Genomic DNA, 19,305 nt, shown 5'->3' on the forward strand with positions numbered 1-19,305 from the left:
AAACCTATTCTAATTTCTTACTTTATTATATACATACTTTACTTTATTTGTCATTGACTGAAAATCTCAGACAAAATTAAAAAACAAAGTTTTCATGACAAATTTATAAGGTCAAAAATACATATTGCACAAATAATGAACAAATCTAACCAGAAAAATAAGTCACTTGGGAGTAAACAAGGTAACTTACTAAAAAAATACTCAAAAGAAGTATGCTCTTCCCTCCTTTTGGTAAAGTAATGAATATTAATAATTTGAAAATGCATAGTAATATCATATGAGTAAAATAGCTTGAAGGCAGTTGAGTATCCAAAGATAAGGGGGAACATTGGGTACTTGAAGCAGAAAGCCTATGACAGCTATAAATAATTCTAAAATGAATACAAAACAACCAGGGAACTTGGAGGATAATAGAAGGGCACAAATACTTCATGAAATTAAAATTACTACCACAAGGATATCAAACTTAGGGGTAAATAGGTAGTATCCAGGGGTGTCGAGTTATTAAAAATATTGGGGGCTCATAAAGGGAAATGTTATCAATGTTAGGGTCTTGCCCTGGGAAATTTTATAAATAGTGAGTTTTAAAGTTTTTAAAGAATTTGAGATGAGTCATATGATCAACATTAGAGCCCTGAAAACTGAACTCCCAATAAATGGATACTCCAGGGAAAATTTACAAGCCTGACACATTTTTCTTCACCCCATATCAAATTTTTAAGGGGGTCGAGCCCCCTCAGGCCCAATGGAGTCGGCACCACTGATAGTATCAGATCATGACAATAGCAGCTCATTGGCCAATGTGAACAACGTGACAAAGTGTACATCAGGTAATGTCAGAGACACCCCTCAGAGAAAATAAAGGTGCACCTACCATAATTAACCTTCCAATCCCCATTTATGAGGGCAGCCTCGTTTGTTTTACTGTCAATGTTTAGCAATGCTTCTTTTCTTTGTGTGGGAAGGTCCTCCGATAGTGCCTTCCACGAATCAAATCCATCCAAAGCATGCAGTCCTTCGGTGGATCTATTCACAGCAGATATCAAGGTTGGTAACCAGTCAGATATGTGAAAAAACTGATCAGATACCCTGCCAGGCTTCTTAAAGAATGGACTCCAGACAAGGGCAGCACCTCTTGTACCACCTTGCCAAAGCGAGCGTTTCCCCTATAATAATGTGAGCATAAAAAAAAATGTAGTCCACATTTTTCAACAATAAATAAAAGATGAAAGACATATCTAAATAAAGCCCAAAAAGCGGTAAGTACTGTAATAAATATACAGAAAAACCTCTATGAAGTGAACCTCTTTACACCATAAACCTCCATACTTCATACCACCCTTACGGTCCCATCAGATTTATTTTCTGTAATTATTAAATTATAAATACATGCTCACTAATGCATGCATGTTTGTTTAAACACGTAAATTCAATGGTTTAAAAGACATTAGTGCCTTTCATTTCCAAAGGATATGAAAAAATGGTGCCTATCACTAAAACCCCTCTATAGTGAACCTCCATGCATCAAATTACCCAAATTTTGGTCCCCTCCATTTCGATATCAAGAGGTTTTACTGTGTATACATAATAAAGCAACTCCCATTATTAAAAATATCATCATTCCTGCATGGCACTGCCTAGTGATGCCCGAATTTGATGACTGTTAAACTTAGTAATGATTGTAAAATGCATGGGTTTTCTTGAATGTATAGGGGAGAAAACTTATAACATGTGCGCATCTTATACATTCTATGTACGTAAAAATTATCAGTTTATTCTGAAAGGCATATGATGAATATTTGACATGAAGCAGTTATCTAGAAAAAGAGCTTTGACAGCACAGATAATATGTATCAAAATTACCCTCAAAGTTGAATGAAGGAAGAATTGTACTCAGTATAGTTTTTCTCCTCTAAAGTAAATTGTGGAGGTTCATACATCCATAAGATCCGGAAAAGCCTTTCATTTGTCTATTGCAGTCTCATCGACTGAAACCACTTTGGGATTACAACCCATGACCCTGGAAATATCTATCAAGGCCTTTATCCCCATTATCACGGCCATATCAAGTGGGGTAGGATCAAGGGGTGTCCACACTGTCCACAATAATCAGGAATTACTTTCTTTGGAGTACCCCATCCAAATGAACTCACATAATGCATTACCTTTCCCAGCAAAAGCCTCAAAAGTTTTTTTTGCCAATTTGGAGGAAACCAAATAAGTATCTTATTAGAAAAGCTTTCCTTGAGCTGCTCATTCAATGACTGATGAAGGAACTATTTGTTATCCTTCAGATTTAATTTACATACATACCTCAAAGACTCCTTTAATTTATACCAAACATACATGACATTTTGGCTTTCCAGACATTTTTCTCAAGAGTCTTTAGAGTTATCTAGTAGGCACTACAAAGTACATCATCAAAACTTAAATGCAATTCAAAATTATCACATTAGAAACAGATGGAACTCCAATCACTTAAAAACCCCTCATCCTAATACATAACAAGCTGAGAGAATAAAAAAAATTGGAATCATGGCAATACCACAAATCACATTGAATACAAAATCGCATTGAAACATTCTATTAATAACACTAATTTTTAGCATGCAATGACCGTAGCTCACCCCTCTCAAAGGCCAATTCGATGCAGCATTCATGTCAAAACCAGCAGCAGCTCCTCCATTATCTGTGGTGAATATTATGATGGAGTTATCCAGCATATTATTCTCAGATAATGCTTCCACAACTTTCCCCACTGATGCATCCAACTCATGAACGATAGCTACAAGTAGAAAATGATAAGAGCAATTTAGCTATAAAAAGAGGGCATCATTTAAAATATTGGGTACATTCTACCACAACGAGCGATCACCATCACCTACTGATCAACAGTGTTGCGTCATTTAGGAACTTAGTGAAATTACACCACAACACCAATTATGCAAATGTAATTGCATGCCTCAATGAAATGGATATACATGCATGCATCAATTTGGGTCATTATTTCTCAGATTTACGAATTTTACAGCTAAAAACAATTAACTAGAGGAGCCTGGCCAGGATCATTGCCTCTGGTAACAAAAAACTAACAATTGTCGTCCATATTTTTAAAACTATTCCAAATTAAAAAGACAAAATATTGGCAGTACAGATCACCTAAGATCCAAAATGCTTTCTCTTCATTTCATTTTTATTTCACCTATATTACAACATCATGATCCCAGCATGGGCGTACCCAGCGTGAAGCAAAAATTACAAAAGTCTTTAAGAAAAATCAGTACATACTGAATTGAAACGAAAGTATTAAACAAATTTTCTTTAAACCCACAAAAAATGATAAGTATTAGTGTAAGATATGTAACTAAAATAAAAGTATTTTGTCATGGAAATGATCTCATAAACTAATGTCACAACTTGGCTTGCCCCCCACTAGACCATGGATTGCCCCCCACCCCCCAAGTTATGATTCTGGGTACGCCGCCCTTGGATCCCAGCCAACGGGGTCTGAACTGCATTTTAGATAATAGAGGCAAATGGTTCCCAAGTTCAGACCAGATTTGAGTATCACTAATTCAATAAATATTCAATTATTACATACATATTGCAATAATGTTATTGACTCACCAGCATAACGTCTCCTTCTATAATCTTTTATATTTGAAAACTTGGCCACTGTCTCATCAGGAGCAGGGAGAGGATTGTATGGATTCCCAGAATGCACAGCAGTGTGAGCAATGTACAAAAATAGAGGGTTTTCTTCACCATCTTTATCTGCGTGATTGTTTTTAATTCCATGGGAATTAATTATTTTCACAGCCTCTTCTGTGTAGAATACTGTTGAGTATTTTCCATGTGCATCCCACGCAGGCTCCAAACCCCTGTGCATGTCAAGTCCCCAAAGTTCCTAAAACACAACAATTGGCACTTTAGATAATTTTGGCAGATTTCTTAATGCATTAGACCAGAATCAAGTGGGATCCTTGTTACATAAAACACATTTTAACCCTTTCTAACTATACAGAGCTCTTTTGTGGGATGGAGTTACCCTTGTATATTCTTCCCTCAGATTTGGGACCCAACTGAACAGGGCACCCAACCCTTAACTCAGCCAGGGGCACAGCTAGGAATTAAGGCTAGGGGGGGGGGGGGTTTCAGGCACAACTAATACTGGGGGGCTTGGGGTATTGCAAGCATGCTTACCCGCCAAGGTAAGCGGGAGGCGCGGAAGCCCTCCGCCGGAAAAAATTTAGATAAATGGTTCAAAATGGTGATTTTTACGGCCTTCTGAGGGATATTTTATTAATTCTCACACTATTCTATAAGCAATATTAATCCAATTAAGTAAAATAGATTTAACTAAAAAATTTCTATGAGCTCTGGGGGGGGGGGGGGGGGGTTTTATCCCCCCAAACCCCCCCCTCGCTGTGCCACTGAACCCAGCCACTAGACTAGAGCCTCTATCCCTATCATAGCACAAATCCATGGTCAACTTATTGCGTTACCAGTGTTTTTTTTTTCAATCAGGCATTGTATTTTATTTTCAATACATAATTAACTCTTCTAAAAGAACTACAAACATTTTTTAAGCACTATGGAATATCAAACGGATTTCTAGCGTTAATAACAACAAAGTTAGTGAATACAGGCCGGGCCTGAATGCATCCAAAAATTGCTACCTCAGCGGTCACTTCCCTTCCCTCACGTCAGCTAGAGCCGACATTTGTTCATATGCTTTGAAAAATCCCCAACGACTATATCCAGCGGCAGGTCTTCTGCATATGAAAATGCCCGTTGGCTCCACCCGACGCTCGGTGCAAAAAGGTTAAGGAGTAAAATCCTTTCTTACAAAACATTCAAATGGAACAATTACCCCACTCCACAATTTGATATACAATGCAGCCCAGTATGACCAATGGTGTTATGGCAAAATTAGCAGTGCCGCAATGCACTATCCCTAGCTTTTTTTTACGAGTGAAATTATACTCTGGGTGTTTTTTTTATTACAAGTTATAACTTAAATTTTACTACACTAATTTTTGTTTTGGTTACGAACTATATTAAAAATTTGCAGGCACCAAAATTGATACATATAAGTGGTATTATATGTCTTCTCTTAACTAGTGCTGGGACAGCATTCTAGCACCACGGCACTTCTGACTGTGACTTGTAATAGTACAATATTTACACTTTGCTAACCCTTATAGAACTACGGAGAGTTCATGAGAGATAGCAAAGTTCAGGTTCAAAGAGGCAGAACCGTCTGCAGTTATCAAGCATGCACCTCTGCATTTTTTAAGTTTTGGTAATGAAAGATATACTTGCAATTTTTAGAGAATTCATCAGCCAACGTGAAAAGAACAATGGTACAGTTGGGGTCAACCATTTTGCTTCTGAGCCTATCTTAAAAATTTACCCTGAAATTCCAACAATACTTAGTTCTAACTCATGAGCAGTGTACAAATAAAATTTTTGTCCAAAATAGTTGCTGCCAGTAAATCAGCCACTTATTAGTATAAGATTCGAATTTACCATATATATAACACGGTAAAATTATGCAATTATTAATGTTAGGATTGCAAAAAATACTTTACCTCTTCAGTGGCAGAATGGTCATAATAGTCCTGCTGGCCAGTCCAATGTCCGACATGCGAATCAAAACCACGGTATTCAGGGGTGTATTCCTTCAAATAAAATCCAAGATGCCATTTTCCAACAGCATGAGTAGAATATCCCAAACTTTTCAAGTATTCAGGCAGTATTCGCTCAGAAAGGGGCAGACCTCTTGCTTCCCAATTCAGCAGCACAAAATGCTGCATTCCTGAAAAATTTAAGCAAGCACTAAGTAAATATACAAGCCACGGGAATTGAAGAGAATGATTCATTACTCAGTGACGTAATAGCCAAAATTAGGCGAAATAATGTGAAGGAAAATTCAACAAATTACGATCAGAAAAATAAAATTATTATTGCAACAGATTTTAATTTTTCTAGCATTACTCAGCTCTTTAAAAGTGCTAATGTGGACATTTCAAGCAAAAAAAGATACTTCAAGAGTCAACTAAAATAATTTTGTCAGAGGTGAAATAATTAACTTAAATAGTTGCCAAATACAAAGGATGGAATATATTCAATTAATCAAATGCCAATACACTCTTGTAGCAGTCAGATAAATAAAGAAAGCAATCTTCATTTCCAAATTAAATTGAATATGCAAGAAGACGTCAACATTCCAGATTACCTCAACAGCGCATTAATTAGAATAATATTTCTTGCCCTGAAAAATGGATACTATCACTTGCCGCCTCTTCAAATGCATGCCTTCATCCATGGATGGCTGAAAATTCAGGAATGAATGAATTTTGATCCTTTTCCTAACAGCTGCAATGCTAGGTACGACTCCATTAGAGAAAAGGCTTAATTGAAACTGACTGACTTCATTAATTATCCAATGAAGCTTCGCTCTTCCCGATTTTGAGGGCAATATACGACAGTAACTTTTTTGTGTATTTTATCATTTTTAAGAGAACTCATCTTGGACCACTTGATCAAACGAAATGCCGAAATTTAAAATACTCGGCCTTAATCTTTTTCCTCACAAGTGTGAAGTTTGGAGGTACGTTAATTCGACTGACAAGCACAGGATTTTATGTTCACGTATTATGAGACACGCAAGGACAGTTAAGAATCACTCAGATAAAAACAATAAAAAAGCGCCTACCTATGCATCATTCATCTTCACCTTTGCATCCATCACTCCGCCCTCAAAATATAAAACGCATTATATCAACAACTTCCTGCATCTTTAACACTAAATAGATGATGATAACACGTCTATGTAGAGAATATTGCAATTATATCACATAAAGCAATACTTTTGACGCTTTTGACACATTTGAAAACGATCGCAGAGTCACGTGCGCCAATAACATGAACGTGATTAACAAGTGCTTACACATCGGCGCAAACTCTTTTCAGCGCGTTATTTAATTGGATATGTCACGAATACAAACACATTTTGCAAAGATGAATCGTTAATCGGTGATTTAAACCTCTCTTACCTTTCAAATAATCATCCAAATTAATTTTAAGAAATATAATTAGTTTATTGTCATTGAGGCAAGGTTTTACTTGGCCACACTGAATTTTAATTATCGCATATTAAATCGCCAATTGATGAACAAACGTTTATTAGTGTCAACGATAAGGATGAGTTACTATGCATGTGAATCACTTTAAAATACAGCACAACTATGATAACATTTTAAGCAAAGTTTGATTTGTAATCATACTCTTGCTACATGTTAAAAACTTTATGTATTATATGGGCTATTAATCTTCAAAAATGATAGAATCGTAACAGCCCGAATAATTTTTTCTGACTGTGACACATGCTTAAAACAATAACTGGCATGGTGATACACACTTCAAGAATTCCAAAATGTTATTCAACACTTACCTGTGTGTATGGGATATTTCCCAGTCATTAGGGCACTCCTGGAAGGTGTACACAGAGGCGCAACGTAGTAATTATTTAGAATTATTCCACGATACGCCAGTGCATCAATATTAGGAGTAGGGATTTCATCTGAGCCATGGAAGCCAACGTCATTCCATCCCTGAGAAGCAGAAAAAAAATTAAACGCACTGACTGTTAGATCTCCGAAGAAAAATAAAAAAAAAATCATCCCCCATTTGTATACAAAAGGAAATGATTTTGATTCACATTATCCAAAACTATTCAAATTTTTGTCTTGTAAAACTTTCCACACTAGACAAAATACAACTTTTAAGAAAAAAATGCCAAAATGCCAGAGATCTAACACAAATTGAAAGATACCAACATGACCTTGCAGAAGTGATTTATTCAATTTAAAGTTTCTCTAATACCTACCAGGTCATCGGCAATGATGAATATTATGTTTGGCTGAGGCTTGGAACTTAGTCCTGAGCTTCCCCAAATCAGAGCACATGCTGTCGCGAGCAGTATCCCTGTCTTCATCATTTACAGTTGTGTGGAATTTGTAATTCTGCGGATGGTAGACATGCAGCTGAAAGAAAGAAAAGCACAATTATTACCAGAACCCTCGTTCAGTTATTCAAATCGAAGGTTATTGGCAGACGTTAAAAAATTGACTGAACGGTCGTGAAAGAAATATAGATCGCCATGTCACGGGAAAAAAAAGATTCTCTAATAACTATACGCAGTAGCATCTCGCGGCCCCAGGTTCTAATCCCGGCAGTGGCGGAGATTATCCAGAGATTTCCCGATACCCACTAGAGTGCTTTAAGGAGGGCAACTCAAATTCAGCAGTCCGTCCGCGAGATGGAACGTTTAAGCCCGTATGACACTTGCCAATTTATTGGCCAATCCATTGGATATTGGATTGTGTACCCACTGACACACGCCAATTTCTAGCCCAATCTCAGTTTCACAATATTGGGCACAATTTCTTGGCCAATCTACAATTTAGAACAGGTTCTATTTTCTCGAGGCCAATCTCCAATCAGAACTCAGTCTTGTCGACTCCTAGTGGCCAAAACTAGAAGCTCTTTGCAAAACATTTCACCTCGGAATTTTAATATCATATATAAAAACTTTACAAGCATAGCAACCCATGAAATAGCTCAAATAATTAATGTGTACTTTGAGAGAATATAAATTCACAAACATCAACTGTCTAAAGTGGGTAATTCGGAAATAACATTTCGGATATTTAATGAATAAAAACGTCGTTTCTCCTCGATAGCGTCTATATTTTGCTTATTTTACAATTATTAAACTATTTTTCATGATTTGAGCGCTAAAGTTTCGGGTGAAAGTCCCAATTGATGACACAATCTCTGTTTATTCGATGAACATATTCCAGCCAAAACGAGCCGCTACGTTATCTTGGCTCACCTATGAGATCGCCATATTGCCTATCTCTCATCATTCAAGGAACTCACCCGAATGAAATTTCGAGCAATTCGAGAATATCTTTGCAGCCCCTCGAAATAGTTATTAAATTTACAATTATTATGCCACCTCCCATTCTGTAGCTCATTGGCAATTAACCTGCGTCTTGAGATGCTCTTTTGTCATTTTGTGTTATGTGGCGTTCTCTAGTGGGGTATTAGAACACTATAACGGCCAATATTGGTGTAAATATTGGTACGTGTCATACGATGCCTAAAGCCCAATATTTTAACCAATATTGCGCGCCGATATATTGGCCAATAAATTGGCAAGTGTCATACGGGCTTACCCGTGGTCCCCTTGGAGGCTCTCTTCAAGAGCGCTTCACGCTTATAAGAAACCAAAGAGTCCTGACCTGTACATGCAGACTTGGATAGAATGAAATAAATAGACGAAGTAAAATGGAATTTGATGCCATTCCTGGTGAAAATGAACTGTTCTCGTGCACAAACCGTGCAAACGGTTCACAAATTTCCTGGGCCGTTCATGAAGTATTTTTTTTGTTTGGGAACGTTGGGAACTGGTCGCACCAACTTGAACGGTTCGTGAACAGTTCATTTTCACCAGGGATTGGAGATCAAACATGTATGAGAAAGTTTAAAATGTTCTCGTGGTTCATTCACAATTAATTGCTCAAAGATTGTCCAAAAATAAACAATAAAATTCATTGAATATATTTTTTAACTATCGAATTCAGTTTTTTAAGATGAAGTATTAATAATAATATTAAATTTCATTGGCTTTTTTGAAAAATTAAAAATTGTTCAAACAAAATGTGAAATGACATCGCTCGTCAAATGCTAATTCTTCCCCTGGCCCCTTCGGCTGGAGTCGCTTCATGTGCTTCATGTTTTATGGTATTCTATGAACGGAACTTGAGGAAAAAACCAGAGCGCCCTTTTGTAAAAGGCATGCACTGGAAGGGGTAGCTCTTCGCACAGGTTATGAGATATTTTATTTCTTGGTTTCTGCGGCAAGACCGACAGACCCGAGGCGAAATTTCCGTCTCATTTCTAAGCCGTCAAAATTTTCTTGCTATTGTGTATCTGTGTATTGAGATGAAAACATTCCTGTTACAACGTATGAGTATTCTCTGTTCAGCATGTCAAATGAAGAAGTACATATTTCCTAATATGCATAGTAAAAATCACCTTTTCAGCCCGAGAATTTTCTATCTGCGCGCAAGGAGTGCAAAGCAAGCTAATCTCGTCAGGTGCAGGCTAATGCTGACACCGAGATTCTCTCCACCCTCCCCCCCTGTCCTTCCAGAGAGCGGAGATAACCTAGCCTGTCGGTCGCCTACTCCAGAGACCACACACTAATATCAGCACTTTACCGTTAACTCTGAACCATAACAGGGTGCTTTCCTATTATTTTTTTGCCTAAATCGAAAGATTATTACTCCTGGAGTAATAACAATTCGAAATCGAAAGATTAGCCTAGTAACGAAACTTTTCTATCACAGAGCCCTGAGGAAGGAGAATAAATATCCGAAACGTTGGCCAAATGTGTATTTAATTTAAATCATGACCTATACTCCAAGATCATAAACACTACATTGTCGCTTTTATATTTATAAATGACGATATCTATTTTTCGCAATTAAATGAAAAGTGAAAATTTTCAAGCGCGCGAAAACGCGACGGCTAAGGGGGCCTTCACAGTTCGGCGTTGCGTTGACGCCGCGGCTAGCGAGCCAATCAGAGCCCGTCTTTGAGAATTGATGACGTCACGTCTCCAGCTCGCTGCGTCGTCGCAGAAAAACTGAACCTGTTCAATTTTCTCTGCGTCAAGGCGGCAGTACGCCGACGATTTCGAATTGGTGTTTGTTTATGGGTATGCAAATATGCAAGATTAGCTGTAATGGGAGTGGCAAATGCTATTTATTTCTTTATTTACTATTATTTTGAAGTGTTCAGCTTAGATATTTCGTATCTTTCCTAAACATAAGACAATTGTTAACCCTAAATTAGATTACAATCACTGAGGAGCATAGATTAGCGTAACTCATACCCGTAAATTATATCAAAAGCTAAATACAGCGTTAGAGGTGCTTGTTGGTAGCTAAGGTCGTTTAAATTCCATTTTATATCCAATAACTGTGCCCTCATGATCTACTCAGTTAGAGCTATTTAGATAACATGACTAGGACAATCTGTTTGAACAATATATATCATTAATAAATATTCCTGATAACATTCCACGTTACTCATGTTCATTGAGTGTATGTAATTAGCTATTTTTCGATTATTCCGAGTTAGGAAATAAAATTTAAAGGTCATAATAATACATAGGCAAGGGCCATCACTACATGCATTATTATCGACTTTATGGTCGCCATAGTAACTTCAAATACTATTTATAGTTAAGAAGAATATTTTAAGAAATGAAACTGTGTTAACATGCAGAAAACAACGTATGTATTGTGCGTTTAGTTCGAAATCATAAGATGATATGCTCACAGGCTGATTTTTTAGGAGCCGACGCTTTTTGCCTTTCATTTGTTTTCGCAACGCAGAGCTGTGAAGGGCTCCAGCTTGCTGCGATGAGTTAGCTCCGCCCCCAAGTACGCAACGCCGAGCCGAGCTATGAAGGCACCCTAAGTAGGAATGCTGGGTAAAGTTCGTGTGACGTATTTCTGGTTCCAGCTGTCGCCGTGTGAGGCCACCTTTTACGAGGCTATGAGAGCCGCTACAATGAAGGCTGCTAGCAGGTAGCAGAGTACCGTGCTACCAGGCAGCGCTTGGCTTAAATAAGGATTATTATTACCCTATCAAACGAAAGAAACTATCCGAACTTAAGTAATTTTAATGGGTGATTATTAATAGATGTTTTCCTGAGCTTTGTGCCTCATGCATGCATTGGTAATCTCACACAATGTAAAACTCCTATCTACTCGTATAGAAACTAGGTCCCTTTGACGTCACGTGGAGTGGCATCGCATGGGCGCCAATCTGGCCTTTTTCAAATGCGGTTAAAATTGACCCTTGCCATTCGTCTAAACCGGTATTTCTAAAACCAAATAATTTGTATATAATGAATACACTAATGGTGGGTAACGAATCACAATCAATGGATTTCGTTTTCTTTCATGAAGGAAACTACCCTATTAAAGTACTCACTCAGTGATTCACCCAAAGGTTGGTGTGTATAGGTGATAGCTCTTTCTTTGGCAAAATCTCCATATATCTATACTTTAGGTGCAAATGAACGTGTCTACGGATCACCGAAGGCTGAACTAGTAAGTCTAAATACCCTAAATGCCCTTACATTGTAAAGAATGCTACATATTACCAGGGATGACTTACAAAACATATTGGGCCCAAACCGGGGATCTCGCCCCGGGAAATTTTATAAGTAGTGAGTTCTAAGTTTTCTACGCATTTTAGAAGAGTCATATGACCAACATTAGAACCCTGATGACTCGAATCTCGATATCTGGACACTAGGGAAAATCAACAAGTCTGGCACATTTTTCCTCACACCCATAACGAATTTTTGAGGGGGCTCGAGCCTCCTCAGGTTCCATGGAGTCGGCGCCACTGCATATTACCATGCTAGGTCAACTCACTCACTTTTAGTGGCTCAACCCGAAGGTTGGTGTGGATGAATTACGGTAGAGCTCACCCAGAACTAAGCCACAGGCAAGTGAATGACACACATTCAGGGTTGGGGGGCAAGTTCATTTTCCTAGGCCACTTCGCACTTCGAAGAATTTTCTTGAGGGTTTGTTTCTGAAGCTTAAAGAAGAATAGATTTGAACCCAGGAACGGAACGATCACCAGCCCATTGCGCAACAACTCTCTCCCTACCAATTGAAAGAGCCAACCGGAGAGGTGTGGGAATTCATTTTTTCACCGAGCAATAAACGACTTCAATAGGTGTTTGCTTGAACTCAGGCATTCAAATCTCCCACAATGCGGACCTAATCTTTTTATTCATTTACGGGCTAACCGCCGAAGTCGCAGCAAATCTTTACTCCTCCCGCCACACGCCTATTGAGGATAGTATGTAAAAGAGGCTTTCATGAACAGGAAGGAGCTTCTGAGAGGATCGCTACGTAAGGGTTTAAAGAAAAGGTTAGTGAAGATTCTGATCTGGAGTGTAGCTCTCTACGGTGCGGAAACGTGGACACTGAGGAAGGAGGATGAGAGAAGATTGGAGGCATTCGAGTGTGGATATGGAGAAGATTGGAGAGGGTGAAATGGACGGAGAGGAAAAGGAACGACGAAGTGCTGAACATGGTGGGTGAGGAGAGGCAACTTTTAGATGAGATACGGAGGAGACAGAAGGTATGGATGGAGCTAGTGCTTAGCGGGGAGGGGATGTTGAAAACGGTGTTAGAGAGTAGAATGTTAGGGAAACGAGGGAGGGGAAGAGGAGAATAAGATTTTTATATAGATTGAAAGGGAGTAGGCCTTACAGTGAATTGAAGAGGGCAGTGCTGGGAGAAAAAGGAGGCTCCCAGATTGCTTGTTTAGTACTCCATAGAAACCTACCTTAATCGGTAGATAATAATAATAACAATAATAATAATAACAATAATAATAATGATAAAAATAATAATGATAAAAATAATAATGATAAAATAATAATGATAAAAATAATAATAATAATGTAGACCTAGTATGGTAAACTACATCAAACACCATACAGACGGGTGACTAGAAGAAGAGTGGAATTCGAAGAAACAGAATGGGATGGAAGAAATAAAATAGAAGGCGAGTTCATAAAGACAACGAAAAATAGGCCTATAGTCAGCAGAGCTGCTGAAAGAAATAGAACGGGATAAAATGGGAATGTATCTCAGATCTACATTATCGAACAAGTTAGCGCCTCATTTCTACTGCAATCATCTACATTGGTATGATCAGAAGGTTGACACTTCTCTGAAAAATGTACGATGTAAAGTATTTAATTTGTGATAAGCTGGGGCTATTATTACAATATTCTACTGATAAGTTAGATTTCAATGGAGTACTTAAGTATTCTGTCAGTCTTTCACACTTCATGGATATCCCCCTGCAGTTCACAATAAGGCCCATTCCCTTTCAATCTATTTAGAAATCCTATTCTCCTGTTTCCTCTTCCTCGTTTACCCAATATTCTACCCTCTAACACTGTTATTAACACCCTATCCCCGCTCAGTACTCACTCCATCCACTCCTCCTGTCTCCTACGCATCTCATCCAGAAGCTGCCTCTCCTCACCCACCATATCTAGCACTTCGTCGCTCCTCCTCCTCTCCGTCCGCTTCATCTTCTCCATTCTTCCCCGGACCCACATCTTGAACGCCTCCACACTTTTCTCGCCCGCCTTCCTGAGTGCCCGTGTTCCCGCATCGCAAAGCGCTGCAATCCAGATCTCGAGATCATCAAGGTATCAGAAGCGCTGATACTTAACCCACAGGAACAGTAAAGCAATGAGAAATTCATCTTCCGTGGCCTGAATTACAAGGATGGAAGAGGTTTACGTATTGTCGCTCAGCAAAACTCAGCCTAAGGTGTTACATACAAAGTTTATGTGCAATAAAGAGACTAATTTCTACTTGATCCATCATTTAGGACGTAATACGACTAACTTTTTCGCCCTTTTAGCTTCGTTTAGTGATATATCCTCGTTTACTCTAATTTTGCTTAGTTGCTCTCTCAGGACCCCACTATAAATTTTGCATCTTCTGTTCCCTAATCAACATGCATTGAAACCCAGCAAAAAAGTGCGCCCATTTGGCTATTTATTCGCTTTCAGAATGAATTTTAAAATTATTTTCTGCGCGAAATTATTTCATTGCTACATTATTTGTAATTCACGATCCTTTCATCGCTAGAGGTTATCTCAAACCGCCAATCCGCCAGCCTTAACTTATGATAATCATAGAAATGCCTCTCCCTTTATCAAAAGTGACTCATATACATTGGCACATTTGACTAGCCCACATGGTCACTATCCATGGCAATAGTCGTGATATGGTGGCTGATTACGCAGGGCGTACACTTTCACCACTAGGGAGTTAAGAATGGCGCATTCCTCAATCGTCAACCCTTTCTCACCCAGAGTTGATTATTGGATTTATAACCTCAAATTGCTCGCAACTCCAGGGTTAGTCCAGAAAAAGGTCAGCCTAGAAATGAACGATTCCATTTATGAAAGTTGGAAAATCCATCGTACGCCCGAGAACAACCCGGTGGATTGGTCACGACATAAGACACAACAATAGGGTGGTTTCCTGTTATTTTTTAATTGCCTGAATTGAAAGATTATTACTCCTGGAGTACGTATTTCACGCTCTTAGATTTTTAAATGACGATATGTATTTTTCACTATTAAACGAAAAGTGAAAAATTTCAAGCGCGCGAAAACGCGACGGCTAAGTATTAATGCTGGGAAAAATCCGTGTGACGTCATTCTGGTTCTAACTGCCGCCGTGTAAGACCACCTTTTGCGAGGCTATGAGAGTCGCTACAATGAAGGCTGCTAGCAGATAGCAGAGTACCCTGCTAGCAGGTAGCGCTTGGCTTAAATAAGGATTGTTATTACCCTATCAAACGAGGGAAATTTTCCGACCTTAGGCAGTTTTAATAGGTGATTATTAAGACATGTTTGCCTGAGCTCTGTGGCTCATGCATGCATTGGTAATCTCAGACGATGTAAAACTCCTATCTACTCGTATAGGAACTAGGTCCCTGTGTCGTCATGTGGAGTGGAATCGCATGGGCGCCAATCTGGCCTTTTTCAAATGAGGTTAAAATTGACCATTGCCATTCGTCTAAACTGGGATTTCTAAAGCCAAATAATTTGTATATTATGAATACACTAATGGTGGGTAAGGAATCGCCATCAATGCCTTGCGCATTCTTTGATGAAGGAGACTACCCCATTAATCCAGGAAAGTAATGGAGGTATAATTGGAGGAAAAGTCCCTTGGTGAAGACCAAAAGATCCGCTTGGAGCATGTAAAACAGGACACTAGGAAGGAGAACAGAGCCGTTTAAGTTAAACTACGGCGAACAATAGTGAATTTATTTGACAATTTTAGTAATAAATGAGACTTTTTTCATGAAATCGCCAACTGAATTCTTTTTAAATACGAATGACAATATGATTGTTCAGCAATTTTATTTTACCATTGAAAGAGGGATGATTTTTTAAAAAATAAATAGATATTTTATATAGATATAGTATTTTTCCTTTTTTTCGATGCATCGCCTGCTTTTCGAGCTATTCGCGGTGGAAAATCAATGACCATGATCTATTTGCAGATAAGTTGAGGACGTCATTGGCTCCTGCTTAGTGGGGCAACTTTTCTCAGAAAATCCTCGGGTTCTTCTCATATGCATCGCGATGGTCGTTTGATCCTTACTTTTGTGTGATGTATAAAATTTTTTGATGAATACCTAATGGCCACTTTTCTATAAAGAGGAGAGTTCTTTACCATAAGACATGTTAAAGAGGAGACTTTTTGCACAAAGTTTCAAAGGTTTGCTAAAAAACGATTAATGTCTTGCATAAACATGCAAATGTGCTTCGTTAACATTTATTTTATTTTCTATTGTTGCCAGAGTCAAGTGGGATGTTAAAGAACGATTGGCCGTTTTTATGAAACAATTTTTTTCACAATGAAACACCGTTACATCATTCGTGTAGGGAATGTAAAAAAAACCTATTGGTACCCTCAAAGCAGGTCTTTTGCCTTGTAAAGCACCTAAATTACAAATGTATTTATAAATATTGTGTGAATACATTTGTAATTTTCGTTTATAATAATAATTATTATCATCATTATTATTACTACAACTTTATCGGTTCACACCTCTAAGCAAAGTGAAGGTTCTATCTCGAGATAGGGGTAATGGAGTGCTACAGTGCACCAATATTAGCATTGTACTACTATGAATGAATAGGGTGGTTTCCTATTATTTTTTATTGCCTAAATCGAAAGATTATTACACCTGGAGTACGTATTTCACGCTTTTAGATTTTTTATTGCCGATATCTATTTTTCGCGATTAAATGAAAAGTGAAAAGTTTCAAGCGCGCGAAAACGCGACGGCTATGTATGAATGCCGGGAATGACGTCTTTCTGGTTCTCACTGCCGCAAGTGAGTTGACCTAAGGGGCGAGGCTTTGAGCGCTGATACGACGCAGGCTGCTAGCATGTAGCGCTTGGCTTAAATAAGGATTGTTATTACCCTATCAAACGAGGGAAATTTTCCGACCTTAGGCAGTTTTAATAGGTGATTATTAAGACATGTTTGCCTGAGCTCTGTGCCTCATGCATGCATTGGTAATCTCAGACGATGTAAAACTCCTATCTACTCGTATAGAAACTAGGTCCCTATATCGTCACGTGGAGTGGCATTGTATGGGCGCCAATCTGGCCTTTTTCAAATGAGAATAAAATTGACCATTGCCATTCGTCTAAACCGGTATTTCCAAAACCAAATAATTTGTATATTATGAATACACTAATGGTGGGTAACGAATCGCAATCAATGCCTTTCGTTTTCTTTGATGAAGGAAACTACGCTATTCTTCTCTGTTTTCAACGCAGTATTAATAAAGAGTTCAAGGTGGTAACAACGCACTTCAATAGACCGTCGCGTCGCCAAGCACTTAACAGCGAGTATCTCGCCAGCACCTTCACCACCCCAAGTCCACTTCATTATTGACCGCACTTGGAAAGTGATCCATCCATACATCTGGCTCGAAAGGCTCACTTGTCGCCTCGAACTCTTGCCAATTGGGTTTCGAATACCCGACTGCAGTCGACGTACATTTCAGTTTCCTCCAACTTCCTCGCACCTCATAGGCCCCAGAAAGGTGGACTAAATATGCGCAAATAGTAAAAATTTGATATCAGCAGAGTCTTGTGGGCATTATTTTTGCGGCGCGAGTGAGCGTCCACGACGATGGTCACCACGGTGCTAATAGGGTTGTTTCCTATTATTTTTTATTGCCTAAATCGAAAGATTATTACTCCTGGAGTACGCGTTTCACGCTCTTAGATTTTTGAATGACGATATCTATTTTTCGCGATTAAACGAAAAGTGAAAATTTTCAAGCGCGCGAAAAAGCGACGGCTAAGTAAGGAGCAATGCTGGGAAAATCCCGTGTGAAGTCATTCTGGTTCCAGCCGCTGCCGTGTGAGGTGACCTTGGTGCGAGGCTATGAGCGCCGCTACAATGCAGGCTGCTAGCAGGTAGCAGCGTATCCTGCTAGCAGCCAGCTCTTGGCTTGAATAAGGATTATTAATACCTTATCAAACGAAAGAAACTTTCCGACCTTAGGCAATTTTAATAGGTGATATTAAGAGATGTTTCCCTGAGCTTTGTGCCCAATGTATGCATTAATTGGTAATCTCAGATGTTGCAAAACTACTGACTACTCCATAATAGCATTTAGGTCCCTGTGACGTCACGTGGAGTGGCATCGCATGGGCTCCAATATGTCCTTTTTCAAATGAGGTTAAAATTGACCGTTGCCATTCGTCTAAACTGGGATTTCTGAAACCATATAATTTGTATATTATGAATACACTAATGGTGGGTAAGGAATCGCAATCAATGCATTTCATTTTCTTTGATGAAGGAAACTACCCTATTGGTCATCAAATATTAAAATTTGAGTATAATCCCGGTAGTGGCGGATTAAGAGGGCCACAGAGCCCCCAGACATTTCTGGTGGCACTTTAATGAAAGTTTGTTTTTCAATATCTGGACAAACAATGTTAAAAAATAATTGATGGATATCTAAAAGACACTTTTCCATAAACAAGTGTGTTCTATTCTATCTGAGCGAATACGCATTATCACTAGTTGGATAATCGACGGAGAGGAGGGAAGAGAATAGTATTTTTCGATAGAATGAAAGGGTGTGGGCCTTATTGTAGACTTAATAGGGAGGCCCACGAAGGAAAAAGAGCCTGGCAGTATCCTTCTGAAATACTCCATGGAAATCTACCTTAATCAGTAGAATACGTTAATAATTGGTATCTCTCTTACCAGGGAGCTTAGACTAAGTGGTTCAATGTGTCAGCATAGTCTTCATAGGAGCCGACAGGGCGGCGTAGGCTCCGGAACGTGAAGTACTTGTCTTTATCCGCGGCACACAGATCGATAGGAAATGTTCCCGACGAGTAGATATTCGAAGAGCATCGACGTTTCGGGTTCCGACGAGTCACCCATTCTTGAGAATGAGAATGAATGTAGCATTGAGAATGGGTGACGAGTCGGAACACGAAACGTCGGCGCTCTTCAAATATCTTACCCACACGGAAACCCGAGAAAAGTTTAAACATTTTTAGCCACGTAAATATAGGGTCCCAACCACTTAGTTGCTGAGGTGTG

General features: G+C 38.8%; 1 protein-coding gene across 8 annotated transcripts in view; it reads right to left on the reverse strand.

Moving 5' to 3' along the window:
• LOC124162067 (arylsulfatase B-like) overlaps window positions 1-19,305 on the reverse strand; it is a 92,462-nt gene that overhangs the window by 624 nt on the left and 72,533 nt on the right. For 3 of the 8 annotated variants that reach the window (XM_046538419.1, XM_046538423.1, XM_046538421.1), the window contains exons 2-7: window positions 7,895-8,051; window positions 7,460-7,619; window positions 5,595-5,821; window positions 3,628-3,907; window positions 2,628-2,785; window positions 875-1,166 (exon numbers count right to left, since the gene is read on the reverse strand). In XM_046538419.1, coding sequence (XP_046394375.1) covers window positions 875-1,166; window positions 2,628-2,785; window positions 3,628-3,907; window positions 5,595-5,821; window positions 7,460-7,619; window positions 7,895-8,005 — 1,228 coding nt within the window. In that variant the 5' untranslated portion in view covers window positions 8,006-8,051. Of the gene's footprint in view, window positions 1-874; window positions 1,167-2,627; window positions 2,786-3,627; window positions 3,908-5,594; window positions 5,822-6,241; window positions 6,338-6,721; window positions 6,906-7,459; window positions 7,620-7,894; window positions 8,052-8,199; window positions 8,362-19,305 lie in introns of those variants that run through there. The other 5 variants (XM_046538420.1, XM_046538418.1, XM_046538417.1 and 2 more) reach the window with 5 other exon arrangements.

The sequence above is a fragment of the Ischnura elegans genome, chromosome 7 (genome assembly GCF_921293095.1).
Source record: "Ischnura elegans chromosome 7, ioIscEleg1.1, whole genome shotgun sequence".
NCBI lineage: Eukaryota > Metazoa > Arthropoda > Insecta > Odonata > Coenagrionidae > Ischnura > Ischnura elegans.